General features: G+C 38.1%; 2 protein-coding genes across 4 annotated transcripts; one reads left to right on the top strand and one right to left on the bottom strand.

The window, feature by feature from the left end:
* Positions 1-613: 613 nt before the first annotated feature.
* LOC122657372 (pentatricopeptide repeat-containing protein At1g08070, chloroplastic-like) lies at positions 614-3,562 on the bottom strand. Of its 2 annotated transcripts, XM_043852057.1 has the most exons (3): positions 1,444-3,562; positions 1,189-1,291; positions 614-960 (listed from the first exon to the last, which is right to left on the bottom strand). In XM_043852057.1, exon 1 carries the CDS (start codon positions 3,525-3,527, stop codon positions 1,710-1,712), a length of 1,818 nt encoding a protein of 605 aa, XP_043707992.1. In that variant the 5' UTR covers positions 3,528-3,562; the 3' UTR covers positions 614-960; positions 1,189-1,291; positions 1,444-1,709. The 2 variants fall into 2 exon arrangements, with proteins under 2 accessions (XP_043707992.1, XP_043707991.1); XM_043852056.1 differs by lacking the exon at positions 614-960 and having other exon boundaries at positions 991-1,291.
* A 3,099-nt stretch (positions 3,563-6,661) lies between these two features.
* LOC122657373 (putative B3 domain-containing protein At5g66980) lies at positions 6,662-11,955 on the top strand. 2 transcript variants are annotated; one of them, XM_043852059.1, is made up of 4 exons: positions 6,662-6,733; positions 10,740-11,238; positions 11,303-11,451; positions 11,614-11,955. In XM_043852059.1, the coding sequence occupies exons 1-4, from the start codon at positions 6,677-6,679 to the stop codon at positions 11,872-11,874; spliced, it is 966 nt and encodes a 321-aa protein (XP_043707994.1). In that variant the 5' UTR covers positions 6,662-6,676; the 3' UTR covers positions 11,875-11,955. The 2 variants fall into 2 exon arrangements, with proteins under 2 accessions (XP_043707994.1, XP_043707993.1); XM_043852058.1 differs by lacking the exon at positions 6,662-6,733 and adding an exon at positions 10,203-10,356.
* Positions 11,956-17,456: the final 5,501 nt, after the last annotated feature.

Genomic DNA, 17,456 nt, shown 5'->3' with positions numbered 1-17,456 from the left:
TTGGGATGGGAATGGCTCAGCCCACACGCATCAGTTGATGAAAGCACAGGCGCATTAGCGTGCTTCCATCAACTGAAGCACTCGGCTTTCACTTTGTTAACATCTCGAAGTTCTTTCAAACGAGGTACCATTAAGAGTTCAATATATACGAGTGTTATTCTGTGAAATAACTCGAATTTCAAATCATTCACTTGCTTCCGCGACTCTGGTTGCTCGGTTGGATCTTCAGGGCTATCAAAATTTTCCTCTCCTTTCCCTAAAATCTTCAAATGACAACGATTCTCTCTTCTGAACCGACTTGACGTTATGAATTGCAGTTTGGAAATGGAATTTTTATCCGGCCCTGATGATTCGGATACCCAGGGGAACTTTACTCTTTCCTTTCTCAACTATTATTCATGTCAACCATCTGCTATTCTGCATATAATTTAAGACAATTTTCAGTTTCTCTTACAAAAGATGAACAGAGACGATACTATATCTTTTTTTTTTTTTTAAATTAAAAGATGAAACAAAATCTTTAATAAAACAATTAATGTGCTAGGTATTAAAAGGTTAAATAGACTTTTACCTGTTTCAAGTGATTAAAATATACGCTTGTTGGATTCTCATTCAGGAAAATGGCATCTGGCTGCATCTTCAAGCTGTTCCCGTACAGAAGCAAATTGTATTAGTCCAAGAAAGAAATACTTAACTAAAGGCTTATTCCAACTACTTGGGGTTGTAATCCTCTTCTTCCATTTCCCTGTATCTAGAGGCATATTTCCCATTAGATCCATTAAACCATAAGTAATGATGTCCCATCTCATAACTTCACCCCAAATAAATTTCACCCTTCACCTTGTCCTTTTAATGCCTTCAACTTGCAACTTATTACTCCTCACGAGGAAAATGAAGAGAGAAGGGAAAGAATACCTGTTATTTCAGCACATGGCATGCAATAATCATGCTGCTGGACTTCTGGTGAACCAGACCAAAGATTAATTAATACTAAAATGTGGAGTACAATAGCATACTCTTCATATCAAAACATGAGCAAGACATACCGGCAATACCGCAATACAAACCTCCTGTTGGCGTGCCTCTTAAAGATTCTGATGCACAAATCCAAATATGGTGATCTTTTCATATAAAGGGTACAAGGAAGAGGAGGGAGGACTGCCAAATCCCACATATGAATCAAGACACCTCCACATTCCATGAGGATGCCATATGAATGAAGCAGCAGGAATGCACAGCACAAACAAACACAAGCTGCTATATTGAATCCCCCCGCATAATGTCATAAATCCTGACCATCCAAATTTCAAGGTATCTGTTAGAATTGTTTCGGACACACCTTCACTTTGTATACTCCTAGACATCTGATCAAGAACCTACTGTTGATTACAAGTTCTTCATTTACTAACGAACAGTATAACGTAAGAAATGGAAGAAACTTACCTGATTAGATTAGTACAGGATCAATAATGCATGTGTTGTTCTCAAAGGAACCTATAACTTTACAAGAGAAGACTTCATCTTGAAAATAGTGAAAGCAATTTGCATCTTTCATGACTATTTCTCTTCCAGGGGCCTTGGAGATAAATTTGCTCACTTTTTGACAATCATTACAGGTATGAATTTTGTTAGCTATCTAAATGATTGTTCCAGGTTGGGTTCTCATCAACCCTCTATAGCTAGCTTCTCACTATGGTGATACAGGAAATTTATGTCTCATCTGGTAGATCCTGGAAAACACAATTGGTGTCAGGTACATTTCCTGCAGTTTCAATCTTTGTAATCAAGCCCTTTAACATATTATAAATTTCAGGGTACTGGGGGTGATCTCTATCTCCCGCCATAAATGTATGAATCTCTCTATCTATCTCAATTGAACTGAAGCCTGGGGTCTTCTTCAATCCCTTTGATCTCAATGATATTCTGGTCGTCAAGGCAGCCTCCCAGTTTCCAGCAGTAGCATACATGTTTGAAAGCAAGATGTAGTAACCAGCTTCATCTGGATCCAACTCAAAGAGCTTTTGTGAAATCTGTAGCCCCAAGTCCATATTTCCATGAACTCTACAAGCACCAAGCAAGGCCCCATAAACCCCAGAATCAGGCTTCAAAGGCATGTTATTTATAAGTGAATGAGCATCTTCTAATCGCCCAGCACGGCCGAGGAGATCAACCACACAAGCAAACTGTTGCAAATTCAGCTTTATATGCCAATCCTTAACCATACAATTGAAAATGTGGAGCCCTTGATCAACCATTCCTGAGTGGCTGCACGCAGACAGGACACACAATAGAGTTGAATTAGCAGGCTCTAAGCCAGAACCCTTCATTTGCAAAAAGAGATCAATTGCATCATCACCATACCCATTCATCCCACTACCAGAAATCATGGCATTCCAGCATGCAATATCCCTTTCCTTCATACCTTTGAATACATTTCTTGCATTTTCCAGGTCCCCACAGTTTGCATACATGTCTATAAGTGTGGAACCTATGAAGTTATCATCTCCAAAACCTGTTTTTATTGTAAGTGCATGAATACGTCTGCCATGTTGTAGAGCTCCAGACCTGCTGCAGCTTGATAGAATACCCATCAAAGCAACAGAATCTAAAGTTGCTATGCCTATGCACATCATTTCATTAAAAAGTTCTAGAGCCTTATTCCAGTAGCCAAAATCTGAAAAGGTCGATAACATCAATGTCCATGTAACCACATCCTTCGTTGGAGTCTCATTGAATACTCTATACGCATGCTCAATGCACCTGCACTTTACATACATATCAATCAGAGCAGTCTTAACAAGCAGGTCATTCTCAGAGCCATGTCTAATTGTGTAACTATGAATCGCAGTCCCTGCCTGTAAACAACCTATAATTGAACAACCCGATATCAAACTCATAATTGTCATAAAATCCGCAAGGAACCCATTTGTCTGCATCAACTTGAAAAGACAAAGAACCTCTTCACCAAATCCATTATGAGAATAGCCTGAAATAAGAGCATTCCATGAAACAACGTTTTTGTAGGGCATTCTGTCGAACAGTCTCTGAGCAGCATTTATGCAACCAAATCTCGAATACATATAAATGAGAGATGTTTCTACAAAGACATTAACATCCAAGCTACATCGAAGCAAGAAACAATGCAATGATTTCCCGATCTGAGTCAAACCCAAGTTAGCAATGGCAGGTAGGACGCTTGTGATGGTAACCGCATTGGGCAGGAACCCACTCGTCTTCATCTCACAGAAGACCTCAAAAGCTTCCATATGGAGGTCATATTTGGTGAATGCAGATATCAAAATTGTCCATGAAACCACGTTTTTATGCTTAATTCGTCTGAAAATGTGCTCTGCCACGGCCATGAGACCAGACGATGCGTAACAGTTCATCAATCTGTTGGCGAGAAAAATGTTGTTGGTAAGACCTAATGTAATTATGTGGGCGTGAACTTGTTTAAGGGGCTTCAGTCCACTAAGCCTATGAAGGATAGAAGCGTAAGATGGAGCTTGGTGGACTATCGACTTCATTGAGTTCAATCTGAGATTCGGCAGTTGAATGATTGAGTGGAATACAAGGAACGACAATTACAAAGATGAATTGATGATGATGATGAAGATGATGCAGAGAATTCAAATGGAGATTGGCTTTTTCACCGGAGGGAATAACGGTAACGACAATTTTTTTTCTTTCAGTTATGACTCATGTCATTTCCCTCCATTTAAAGACACGCATTTGACCTTCCTCAGACCCTGTTCAACACGGGAGACTTGTGGACTCGGTACTGCCTTTTTTTAATAAAGAAACAAAGATTTTGTACAGTTCAGAAAATGGAATTTAGAAATCAGGCATAATCAAGGTCAGTTGATTCCGATTTCTGAAACCATGATCCTCCTGTGCAAGGATTTAAAAGTCGGACTCAGTATCTACACCAGTTTCGATCCAATTTTGATTCAAATGAATTAAATTTGGATGGAAATCGGTCAGAATTGGGAAAAAAAAAAGAAGAAGCAAAAGTGGAAATGTGAGGAGCAGGGTTTTAAGTAGGGGTGTCAGCGGGCCGGGCTTGCACTAAACCCTAACCCAATCCCAGGCTAGGTCCCCTAGAAGCCTTAACCTAAACCCAAGCCCAGCCCAACCCTGCCAGGACCAAGCATACCATCAACCCAACCTGATCCTAGTAGGGTTTTCCCAAGCCCGGTCCAGCCCTGTTGGCCCTGAATATAAAGCCCACTCAATCTACCCACTTAATATAGCTAACCTTCGACCAATTGGTCATGCTAAAAGAATTAACCGCTGTACCAAGAGCCTCTCTTTCTTTATTTTCTAAATATATAGTATATAATATAGAGTCGGGCTGGCCCTGCCAGGGTCGAGGCCTCAACCCAAACCCGACCCGGCCCTATTCGGACTCAGGGCGAGTTAGGGAGGGTTCGGATTGGTCAGGTTTTTTTGGATTTGAAGACTGATTCTAAGATTTTTATTCTTTTTGATAGTTTTTCTCATATTTGTGGAGTTCCATATTATTATCAATCTAGCTACAATATGTAATTTTACCCCCCAAAAAAAGAAGAAGCTATAAGATGTAATTTTACTCGGGCTTCGTTTGTTTCGGCGTAAAATTTTACCTGAAAAATTTTGCGCAGCAAATTTTAGTTCGTAAATGTAAAATTTTACACGTTGAAAAATTTTGTAATGTTTGTTTTCATATAAAAATAAATATTGAAACACTTTTCAACATTTAAAATTTTACATCTAAAATTTTTTGCACATAAAGTTTTCAAGTAAAATTTTACGCCCAAATAAACGGAGCCTTAAGGGTGGCTAAGGAAGGAGATAATGGGCAACAAACTACGCAAGTTTTATGCCAAATCCATTTACCTTTTCTAGAGACTAGAATAGAAAATGTTGTATAATCGAACTTGAGTCGGGGAGTTTGAGCAATTACATGGTACGTATGGGGAGTGACAGTAATTTCCAAAAAATGAAACTCAACGAGTTAATGGCCAAAATTACAGTGGTCACCATCCGATGCACTTTAAAGGTGCACTAGACAGTGCACTGCACTTGAGAAGATGAAAATCCCAAAATTACACCTTAACGTGAAGATGACGCTTTCACTTCATCCATCGATGGCATAGTACAGCACCTATGGCATAAAAATAAAAGGGTAAATTACACTTGGTGCCCAATGTTTGATGCACTTGGAGTACCTCAAGTTTCAAAAGTGATATTTAAGAATAAGGAAGCAGTTTTCTGTATGGGAGTGTGGCCACGTAGGCCATGTGTCTATCTCTCTCCTCCTTAAAACAAGGGGGCAGGGATGTCTTTTCACATGAGGAGGAGAGAGATAGACTCATAGGAGTGCTGGTGTAAGCCACACTCTCGGACAGAGAACTTTTGCCCTTAAGAATAAGACTCCTCTCCAGTGAGTGTCCTACCTAGTGAGTGCCCACTGAGGCATCCAATGATTGTGCCTGTGTGGGCCCGGTGGGTATCTTACCAGCGCAACCGTTGGATGCCTAACTGGGCACTCCCTGGGTGATGGGCTCGCTAGAGAGGAGTCGGAACCGATATTTTGGGTATCTTGTGAAATGTTTTTTTCACAATCACACATATTTCCAAGTTCCAACTTTACTCATTTTCCTGAAATAATGTAAGCCAAATCTTCCCTAGTAAATCTTTTCATAGTGATGTGGCAACCCTCAATAGTGTATCCCAGTATATTGAGTGGTGATGTGGCAAAACGAAAAATCAAGATTCCAGGCTTTATCCCCTTTCTTCAGGTTGAAACCCACGAGACCGACGAAATATGTTCGAAATTTTGAACGCCTCAAGACCATGCCGGTTCTTTTTATGTAGGGGTTTGTAACATTTTGGCAAGATGGTACAAACAGTACTGAAATCGCACGAAAAAACTCAATTGAAACTATGTATGTTTGATATCTTGTATGCAATTTTGTCTCGATGATCTCGACGAGTTTTTGAACAAGTCTGGAAAGATCTCTTTCCCTCTTTTTTTTTTATAGGGCAACATTTGTTTTCTTTTCTCTGATTGTTGAGTGCAGTGGGATACTTTACTCCATTGTTAATCAAACAACTAAAAACTTGTAAAGAGAATGAGGAAAAAGCTTTGGCACATATGGAAGTTAAATCAGCCAGTTCCTGAGCTCTAGCCTCTAGCCCTGAGACCCGACTCTTGGGTCATGCTCAGTACTCCCATCACTGTTTAGTGGAGCCAGTAGCTACTAGCAACCAAAACTCTCAGTGAAGGAATCTAAGAAGCCACATGTGTCTCTCACAGTCACGACAATCTTTCCGACCGTTGGACGTTAACCCAAACGTTCTCAACACAAAAATAAGATCCACTCCAGGCTTGATTCAGCTGCAGCAGCTCAGAATGACTGATTCTATTTTCACTATAAATGCTTTTTTCACATGCACTTGTCCTTCTTGTTGTTTGCTCATTCAAGCTTCATCGTGGTTGGTCTGACCGTTGGTGGTAGTACAGTTTCTTCACTTTTTTAATTTATTTGTAGAGCCCGAGGAAGCATTAGCCTAACCTTTGGCTTCTTCTTCTTCTCCTCCCTCTATATAACCCAGACACTGAGCTCTCTTCCTTCGTGCCTTGTCTCTGTCTTCTCTTCCCATTCTAAGAATTCAAATTCAAAATTTCCGAATGGGTAGAAAACCTTCCTTCTTCAAAGTCCTCCTCCGTGACTTCTCAAAGAGACTGGTAAGAACATCTCTTCTCATTGATCCATGTTAGGATTCCATTTTTTTTCCCCCATTTGGTGATCCTATTTGCTGGTTTTATCTTTTGCAGAAGATACCAAGAGAATTTATCAAGCGTGTCAATGGGAAATTGCCAGGACAGTTCAAACTTCGAAGTCCTAATGGAACATATTGGTGTGTGAAGGTGAAGAAATTTAAGGATGGATGGTTTTTCCGAAAGGGTTGGAATCGCTTTGTAAAGTACCATTCTTTAAAAGTTGGGGAGTTCTTAGTTTTCAGTTACAATGGTAATTCCAAGTTCATCGTCACCATATACGATAGAAGTACATGCGAAAAAAAGCTTCCTTTAACCCAGAGGAGGAAGAGAAACGATCACGAAGGAGACATTACTGAACTTGGTTCTAAAGCCATTACCGAATTCACCAAGAAAGCTGTTAAGCATGAAGAAGAAGAAGAAGAAGAGCGCAGTATTTCTTCCCATATTAAGCGACAGGAACTTGGTTCTAAAGCCATTACCGAATTCACCAAGGAAGCTGTTATGCCTAGTGAGTGGAGTTCTTTATTGGGATTTTATTCTTCCATTTAGATATTGTTTAGAACTCTTCTCACTTCAGTTTCATTTATAGGTAATTACAAGATCAGAATAAATGGTAGGCTTGAATCAGTCCGCTTATTGGAAACAGATCGTCCACATCTTACCCAAATTTGGAGGCCCACTCTAAGAAAGCAGATTGTGAGTTCATTTTTTTTCCTTCCAATGTGCCCTCCTCCTCCATTTTGTTTGGTTACATTTTGTTGCATGTTCCAGGCTTATTCAGGATTGTATTCTTCTTCTTCTTCTTCTTCTTCTTCTTCTTGGTTTTGGATTTGTAGACTGTTCCGAGAGCTCTGGCAGAAGAGACTGGCCTCATAGATAAGGAGAGAACATTGCTTTGGGACCCTCAAGGGAGGTCATGGCCAGTAAAGGTATATTTAAAGACAGATGGCCGTGTGCAGTTCAGAACCGGATGGTCTGAGTTCTGGAAAGGAAACAATCTGGCAACAGGTGATGCTCTTGTTTTTGAGTTCCTACAAGAAGGAACAGACGATGATGATGGAGTATGTGTCCATATATACCGAGCAGCTGCAAAATATTTAGAGCCCATCATCAGCTCTGATTTGGTGCCACATACCAGAACTAATGCTAAAGATGGTGAAACCAGAGCAGCACTTGCCAGTCCTGGTCTCCAACTCCAAGAAGTACAGATATTGGAATGATGCACAAAGTTTCTGAGTTATTGTTATTGTTATTGTGGTAGAAATCCTGAATGATTTTAGCGGTCTTGAAATGTTCAAAGCCAAATGTTTCCACAGCCAATTTTACATTTCTGTCAAAATTTAAGGCCAAATGTTGATGACATGGACCACAAATTTGTGGTTTTTAGGGCCCTTCAAGAAATGCTTCCTAAACAGCCACAACAGATGGCTTAATTAATCCCACAGAATCAGAATAAACTATATAGAAATAGACCTCCTCTTTGCTACTGAATCCTCTGCATTTGCTGACCACATGATGTGAGAAGGTCTCTAGTGCACCAATCCACATTTTATTGACAAAATGATTAGACAAATAAACTAATCCATTCAAGAACCTGATTTTAAAGAACATTACCAGATTTAGTTATTCTATCTCAGAATCATAAAAACCACAACAGATGGCTTGATTAATCCCACAGAATCAGAAAAAATATATAGAAATAGACCTCCTCTTTGCTACTGAATTCTCTGCATTTGCTGACCACATGATGTGAGAAGGTCTCTAGTGCACCAATCTACATTTTATTGACAAAATGATTAGACAAATAAACTAATCCATTCAAGAACCTGATTTTAAAGAACATTTCCAGATTTAGTTATTCTATCTTAGAATCATAAAAATTTGAGTTCCCATTGTATCTGAAAACTGACAAGTGATTCTCACATGTTGTGATATTTCACAAAATCCTGCTAGCTTTTCTGAAACCGAACTTTTCCCTCAGCTTTACCACTGGGAACCTAGAGAACTGCTATGTTGGAGAGTTCCTTTCTGAATTTTTTGACAAAATTTTCAAGGAATCCTCTGGAAAAAGTACCCAAATCAAGTTTGTTCCACAAATTTAGTCCTATGGCTTTGCACTGTTAGACATATCTAGATAGATGACTCATTATGTAGGCACTGGGATCAAGCTTTTCAATGCTTTCTAATGCTGTAATTCCTACAAAAACATAAGGGATGGATCCTAAAAGGCTGTGGTCAAGGGCACTGGCACTCAGTTATCTCAACAAAATTGAACTCTCATGTCATCAAGTTCACCCTGCATATGTCAACACTCTTTAACATTTTATACTTCACAATTATAAATAGCAAACCAAACATCAAAATTTGATACAATTCATATTCTTAACTGTTCTACCATTAAAATATATAAAGCTCTTTTTTTTTTTTCCTGATTGGCTTCATCTGTTCAGATCTTAAAGATTTGAATAAAGAAGCATTCCACAGAGGCAGCAATTTCTCTCAACCGATAGAGGCACAGTGCATTTACTCTGACTGTCATCAACAGATAATTCATGTTTGTGAATCAGAGTCAAACCCAAAAAAAAAATGAATCAGAGTCGAACCAAAAACAGTAATGGACAAGCATCAATAAGTCAATTCAATATGCAAATAAGAAACTCTATCATTAAAACCTCCCATGAGAAGGGTTGAAATAGGGACACCAGATTGCTTTAGGATTGTTATTCAAACTGTACACAAAGCAAAAATCATTTTCTCTTCTTAGTACTCTGTAACTTAGATCAACCAACAAAGCAATACCTGCATAAACAGCTCATCTATGATTCATAGATCACACTGGTATATCAAAAATAGAGAACCCACACTCATAATAGAAAACAAGAATATGAGAGAGAGAGTGCTTTGTTGGTTGATCTCGAATGATGGCGAATCGCGTGACACAGGCCTAAGAAGGTCTAAGACTCCTGTGCTAGTCCCTAAGCACTGGAGAGTGGAGACTGGATTTGCAGTTTCCTCACGAAAATCTAAAAAGAATTGAATTGAAGCAACCCAAAGGCCCTGGGAGAGGGAAATGTATAGTGGATTTCAATTTTCAGAAGCAGTTTTTTTTTTGTTGGATTTGTTTTCTATTTTTGTTTTTCCAGTCCTCGACAGTTTTGAAGTTGGAAATGAAAAGAAAAGAAGAGCAGCCACCATAATTGTGCTGCATCAGGTTCTCTTTTTTTCCTACCGTTTGAAGCTGTTCTTGATGGATGGAACTTTTTTCCTACCGTTACACTCCAAGAACCAACAGACCCAGTCCCAACCACAGTTGAGCTAACCGTTAGAATGGGGAAAAGGACAACCATGACTGTCATTCAAGCTCAAGTACACTTGTGCCGAGATGGAAGATTGAAGAAGGGATCTCTATTTATATATGACAGAGCCTCCCCTCCCCATGTACATTTGTTCTGTGTTCCTTCTTTGGAGTTTCAGATGCAAAATTCAAATTCAAAAATTTTAAGTTTCAAATGGGTAGACTACCAAACTGTCGACAGATGCAACCTTCCTTCTTCAAAGTCCTCATCGGTGATTTTTCTAAGCGACTGGTAAGGTTAAATTCTTCCTCCTAATTAGTAGTTCCTTCCCATCTTCCTCAATCTTGAAAGGTTAAATTCTTCTTCACTTGCAAGCTTCCAGAGCAGGGCAGAGCATGCCTAGCACCTTCCTTTCTTTTTGCATGAAAGACCTTCGACTTTGTTGGCTGCTTCTTGCTCTGACGTGACGAGAAACTCATTATCTCATTAATCTCGTTAATGAGAGAGAGAGTATAAGGAAATCCTGAAAATTTTCTTTTTGCTTTTTCTGATGTCATTTAATTTGTTTACTTATTGAGGTACAACCGAGCTAAAGGAGTTGGTCTCTGTTTTGGGTAGTCTTTTCTCATCTTTTGCCTACTTTTCTAATCGGAGCTGCTTTTACCTTTTCTCAGCTGATACCTCCAGAATTTATCAAGCATTTCAATAGGAATTTGCCAGGAATATTCATCCTTCGAAATCCAAATGGAAAATTGTGGCCTGTGAGGGTGAAAAAGTTGAAGGACAACTGGTTTTTCCGAAGGGGTTGGCGGCAATTTGTGAGGTATCACCGTTTGAAACCTGGAGAATTCTTAATTTTCAGGTACAATGGCGATTCCAAGTTTAGGGTCACTATATTTGCTAAAAATGCTTGCGAAAAGGAATTTCCATCATCAGCTAAGAGGAGGAAGAACAGTGATCATGAAAATGGAAATAATCATCTCCATACAAAGAAAGAAGAACCCATTTCCTTTTCTGATGATGAAGATGAACCCATATCAGAATCAAAGAAGAAAATACTCATTTCCGAAATAGTGAAAGAAAAACCCAGTTCTCACATATTGAAGGAAGTACTTGGGAAGAAGAAGAGTCTCAAATCCTCAAAGAAAGGGGTTGCTTATGGTAAAATGACTAGTGAATTCAAGAATAAAGTTCGCTTATTTTTAATTTGCATTTCACACAAGCTTTGTATGTATAGGTGAATCCAGTGTATCAAAGAAGACGACGAAGAGTAGGATTCCAGCTAACAAGATTGAAAGGAATGGGAATCTTGAAGCAGTGCGCTTATTCAAAACAGAGCATCCACATTTCACCCAGATAATGAGAACGAACTCAAGATATCAGATTGTGAGTTTTCCCCGTCGATCTTTGATCCATCAGGTTCTTCCGATTTGCTGATTTCAAGGGGAAAAAAACTGTAAATAACCCCGTAAAAATGAAGTTAATAATTTGTGATTTGCTCTGTACCTTCACCTCATATGATCGTTTATTATTAATTTTGGATGGCAGACTGTTCCAAGGGCTATTGCAGTAAAGAATGGGTTCATAGATAAGGAGATAGCAGAAATCCAGGATCCGCAGGGGAGGTTGTGGACATTGAAGATTGCTCATATGAGAGACGGACGTACTTTTCTGCGTACCGGATTGCTAGAATTTTGGAATGGAAACAAACTGGTGGAAGGTGATGCTTGCGTGTTTGAGTTGATTGAAGTTGGAGAAACCAAGAATGCAATGCGTGTCCATATATTCCGAGTTGTTGAAACCCATTAGCCATGGTTAGTTTACTCTTTAATGCTGTTACAAGTAACGAAGACTGGAGCACCTGATAGTCCTATATAGTGTCCATGTCCAACTATGACTTCAACTATGTTTTTTTCCTTTGTAAAATCATAACTTTTCGGCATAGCATTTACAAAAGAAGGGGTTTTTTCTGGGGGTGTAAAAAGTACTAATACTATTAAGAAAAACTAAGGTTTCCATGGTTTCAGCAGAAGAAAAATAATAGAATATTTTTAGAGATGTCAAAAAGAAAAAGGGAAGAGGGGGTCCTTTCCATCCAGAGCAGGGAATAACTTTTCAATTAAAGTTATATTATCATCCTTAAAGGGACTTTTCTGCTGACAAATTAGAAATTTCTGAAAGCTTTATTATGAACAATCATTATTAGTAGAGAGAGAGAGAGAGAGAGACCTTATCTGCTGCCTCATGGACCTAATGATCTAAAAATTAGAAAGTAGAATTAGATCAGCAAAATATTACCTGTGCAGAATACATGATATTATAATTCAAGTGTGAAAATGTTCAGTTATAAGATATGAGAGATGAAACATTTTCCAGAATATCCCGATATTTAAAGTTTACACAATTTCAGAAACAATGTGAACTGGAATTAGTGGGGGGGAAAAATGAGGTCAAAAGTGTTCATTTTTCGACTCACTGAAGATGTGGCGTACCATATGGAAGTTAGGTGAGTCCATAGTTGCATTAGACTGTGTAAACTTTGTTAGATAAAAAATTCAATGGAAACAAACTGGAATAAAGGACTCAGGCAAGACTCTTCCAAGTATCATCAATAATAATCTTTGTTTCCACCAGAAATATCATTAAACTAAAGAAGAAGATTTACAGTCTGAAGAATTTAAATCACAGAATTGTATAATATAAAGTAGAATTGTTGAGATGGCTCCATGAAAATTGGATTTTTTTATTTTTTTTTAAAGTGCCTACAACCCCGCGGTGGAGTAGTATAAAATGTCACCTCCATTTATCTAAAACTAATACTATGATAAAAGGAAGAAAAACACAAGTAATTATGAATTGTGGTACCACAACAATATCATCAGCAACCCAAAGGAATTTGACAGATGGAAAGGATGATGATGGTTGCCCACATTTCCTCTAATACTACTCAAGTGTCTCTTGACTCTCAATGTTATTGTGAACGGAATAAACTTTGTCCGCATTTTCATTCTAATTTTGTTAAACTTACTTCTAAAATCCACGATGTATTTCCCTCATTTCCTTTTCGTCACAGCAGCTCACTTGTATTGTCTGATGCCCTGAGTATAAAGAAGCAATCCTCTCTGGCCCTAAGATACAAGATACACAGGAGTGTTATACTCCCCCCCCCCCTCCCCCTCCCCCTTTTTTTTTTTTTTTTTTTTTTTTTTTGGGGGGGGGGGGGGTTGGGGGAGGGGCACTTTCTCTTGACGTTCAATAGTTTTATCCAGTTGGTTTGTTCATTGATCACCATCCATGTAAAACTACCATAGTAGATTACTTTTGGAACTGATCCACACAAGGTTCTATATTTACCATATGGAGTCAAATACACGAGTTATATTCACTAATATAACTTGATGGGAAAGCTTCGCTACATTAGCATAAGCTTGAAACATTGCATTTATGAAAATCTAATGCTAGCTGCAAAATTGTTGCATACCTTCACCATTTCGCCAATTGCACTGTAGTAGAAAAACTTGATTCTTCTGTAACCCCAAGGGGGTAGCTGAGTTGGCAAGGACCATGTCTCACAACTAAAAGTCATGATTTCAACTCTCCTTGGGGCTACCTATCAAAAGAAAAAAAAAAAACAAAAACTTGATTTTGGCCGGGTACAAACTTCTTGCCCAGGTTGATATCCAACAAGGGACCTTCTTTTGTTTTAGCTAGACCTTTTTTAGCACAAGTCTGAAAATTAATTTACTTGAGTATTCTCATTTTGGTTTTAATGTTTTAGTAATAAATTATACACATGTTCTATTGGGGTGCACATGGATGGTCCTAGCCTCCTAGCTCTATAATCATGGCAGCAACATATACCCTACAATAGTTGAAAATACTAGACAAATTAAGCTGAACATATAAGAGCCATATACAAGATTTACTGCCCCACTGGATAAATTTCTAAAGCAGAAGTAGACAAAATCTGGTGAGAATTAATTGATCAGATAGGAATTAGAAGAGACACTTCCTTTGACACAGATCTGATTGGAACAGTATGTGATTATAATTCTATTGTTTTATAGGCTAGGTCAATTTGAGCATTATAGAGAAATAGGATGGTCAAAGCCTCTTACCCGAATATTGGATCCTTTCTTCCATAGTAAAGCCATTCACTTGTTAGACATGCATCACCTTCTCATTCCTATTTTCCCCCCTTTTGCTAGAGGAAATCTAACCAACCATCCGAATTTGGGGCCAATCTCTTGTTACCGTCCAAGTGAATTGACTTTATGTATCAGGAGCAGCCTCTTTCAATGATGATTAGAGCTAATATTCAGGGCTGTCATGTGCTTTTTCTTATTTATAATCGCTTGACCCCCCCCCCCCCCAACAAAAAAAAAGTCATAATGATCAATTTAATCATGATGATCGATTGATAAATTATAATTTAGTAGCAAAAAATAATGTGATCTATCAAATTTATGTCGGTAATCTTATTAAACTTCATCAGTTTCCATATGTTTCAAAATTAGATAAATTTATTTTCCCCCATCAATTCCAATCTCAATCTGAAAAGTGAGAAAGATCAGAAAAATGATTTAAGATCTTGCTTTTATGATCTCTCATTTATCTTGGATACTAGACCTCAGCACACTGAACTATACCCAACTACTTTGGGCTATTCTTTCAGGCTCCTCATGCAGTTTCTTAAGGTTGGAGTCCCCCCCCCCCCCACTGATCCTTTTATTTTATTTTTTTTAAATAGGCCACTAATTTATTATTTTATCCTACACCATTGGTCAATTGCTTGACCTCATTGGTGTTCATTATGACTCTACAAATTATGTATTCCTTTTTGCGAAGGTAAAGCCTTTGCTAAAGTCTTAAGACCAAGTTACCAAATAGAAACTATCAGGGGCAGATGAAGTAGCTCCAAATTATGACCAAGTAAGAATTAAGAGTTAGAATGTGTAGGAGTCCTTTATTCCAGTGCCAGCATAAACAGCCATCCTTTTATAACTGTCTGCTTAGTACTATTTCATCTATACCAAATAAATGTTATGGAAGTTACTTGATTTTGGGTCCTTTTCAGAGGATTCTCGGAAAATTCATCAGGATATTGGGAGAGGAACTCTCCAACATTGTGGTTCTTAAAATTCCCAGTGGTAAAGTCTGGCCTGTAGGATTGAGGAAAGATGATGACAAGGTTTTGTTTCAGAAGGGTTGGCAGGATTATGTAGAATATTTTTCTATACATTACAAGCACTTTTTACTCTTCAGATTTGATGGGAATATTCTAACTTTTTTCGGGGTGTCAAATTAAGGGACGAAAGAAATCGCAATACTGTGAAAAAAATCTTTGGTGTTTCTCTAGGACCAAGCCAGAATGTTGCTGCTTCAAGGAAAGTGAAAATTGATGCACTAAAAGAGCAACAGACAGCCAAATCCAGAGGGAATCCACCATTTCCACAGGTGTTGAAGAGAGTTTTGTGACTTTGTCAACATATTGAATCAAGGAAAATGTCCAACTGGCATTCACCTTTTAGGAGTAGTTACAGGATCAAGCATTCAAAAGAGTTGAATCAAACTATTTTGTGCAAAAAAAACAGGAGACAAAAGATTTTCAGTTTGTTAAGCAGCTAAAGCTGAAGCTGGAAAGTCTTCGAAAATGAGTTTTTTTATTGCATTAGATACCATTTTCTCATCATTTAGTCAATACAATGCAGATTGAAGTTGCTTGAAGTTAAGACAGGAAGTGAGTGAAACCATTCCTGTTGCCAAAGGACATACACAAACAAAGGATTGAGTGACAAATGAGACCAGTGATGATTCTAAGTTCTATTCCAAGATCCGTGATCCACCAAACATATATCAAACCTGGTTGGATCTGTTTTGGTTATTCATTGTCTTGTTTGCATCTGATCCTGGTAAAAGGGAAACTTATTCTAAGTTGAATAAGGTAAGCGTCAAAATTAAGCTTACATACACAACTGTAATTCTTATCTAACATAAATGTAGGACCATTTTTTTTTAATTTTGGGAACTGGATATGGTCCTACTTGGATTTGGATATGGAATCAGATAGCTTCAACTAAAATCCCATGTTTGTATACCTAATAAGCGGATTAATTAAAACAATAATGTGTTGGAGGTAAAATTGGAAAGGAAAAGATAGCCACAACCATGGTTCTACCTAATAAATACATATCTAATTCAATATATTCTCAGTTGTATGTCTGAGTTCATGGGAAGAGTAAAAGCTTATTCCTGTAGTAAGTATAACATGATGCCATTTTTGCTGAAAAGCTACTCTTGGATGTGTAATATGATACTGTTTTATTTGATGAATTTCCTAAACTAGAATGAAGGAACCAACTTAAGCTGATAGGAAGTTTTTATGTTGAAGTCTCAATCATTTAATTAACTCTAACTTGTTATTACGACATTCAGGAAACAGCCTCTCCGCAAAGCAGGGATAAGGCTGTGTATATTATGACTCTTCCCAGATCCTGCAGTGACCAAAGCCTCGTGCACTGGGTACGCCCTTTCTTGTTTTATTGTGACATTACTCCTTGTTCAGCCAAAGGGGGAAGAAACTTCTTAGGAGTCTGTTAGAAAGCCAATGTAATCTTGTATACAAAACAGGCAGAAAAATTAATTGTTGCTTTATTGAATCAAGGAAATATACTTCTGGATCAGAACCCCACAGGGGGTGGGGGGAGTTGATCCCTTGACTATGAGATAAACTCACTTGAATTCGATAGGGTGACGAGCGTAACTGACATATCTACAACCAAATTCTGTGGCAATTAGGAGTTTCCATCTAAGTTGATGCATCTCGTATATGTCGCCGTATTCATCGATTCCAGATGAGGTAAAGCTATTTTTTGGAAGCATGTTTTGTTCTAGCAAGTTTGAATGAATAATTAGATCCAAGAATTGGTGTCCACTAAGATTGAATGCCTTGCAACAGCAGAGAGAATCGTAGCAATTGCACTCAAGGAACTTCATATAGATATCGAAGGAAATTCTAAGGTGGTTGTTCTTAACCTGAATGACCACAACTGTTCTCCCTCCTAGAGAACCAAGCCACTATCATGGATTGAAGAGACCTCATATTCTAGATTCAGAATGTAAAGCCAAATAATCTAAGAGGAGTGCTAGATTATCTTCATTGTAAATAAGTCTCAAGATCAATTAAGAGTCTGTGAGTCTTCTCATTAGAAAAATTAAAAATTGATGGAGGGGAGAGGAAACCAAAACCAGAAAAATAAACGTTTATCCTTCAAAACAATGTTAACTTGGCAATGGTTGAATAAGATGCAGTAAATCTGAAAAACAGGGTAATTTAGCAATCCTAGAAATGAAAAACTTTGCTCATACAACATCATTCAATCAAAAAGTGA

Source organism: Telopea speciosissima, chromosome 4, assembly GCF_018873765.1.
Source record: "Telopea speciosissima isolate NSW1024214 ecotype Mountain lineage chromosome 4, Tspe_v1, whole genome shotgun sequence".
Taxonomy (NCBI): Eukaryota; Viridiplantae; Streptophyta; class Magnoliopsida; order Proteales; family Proteaceae; genus Telopea; species Telopea speciosissima.
The sequence above is the reverse complement of the archived record's forward strand: the minus strand, read 5'-3'. Positions and strand labels throughout refer to the sequence as shown.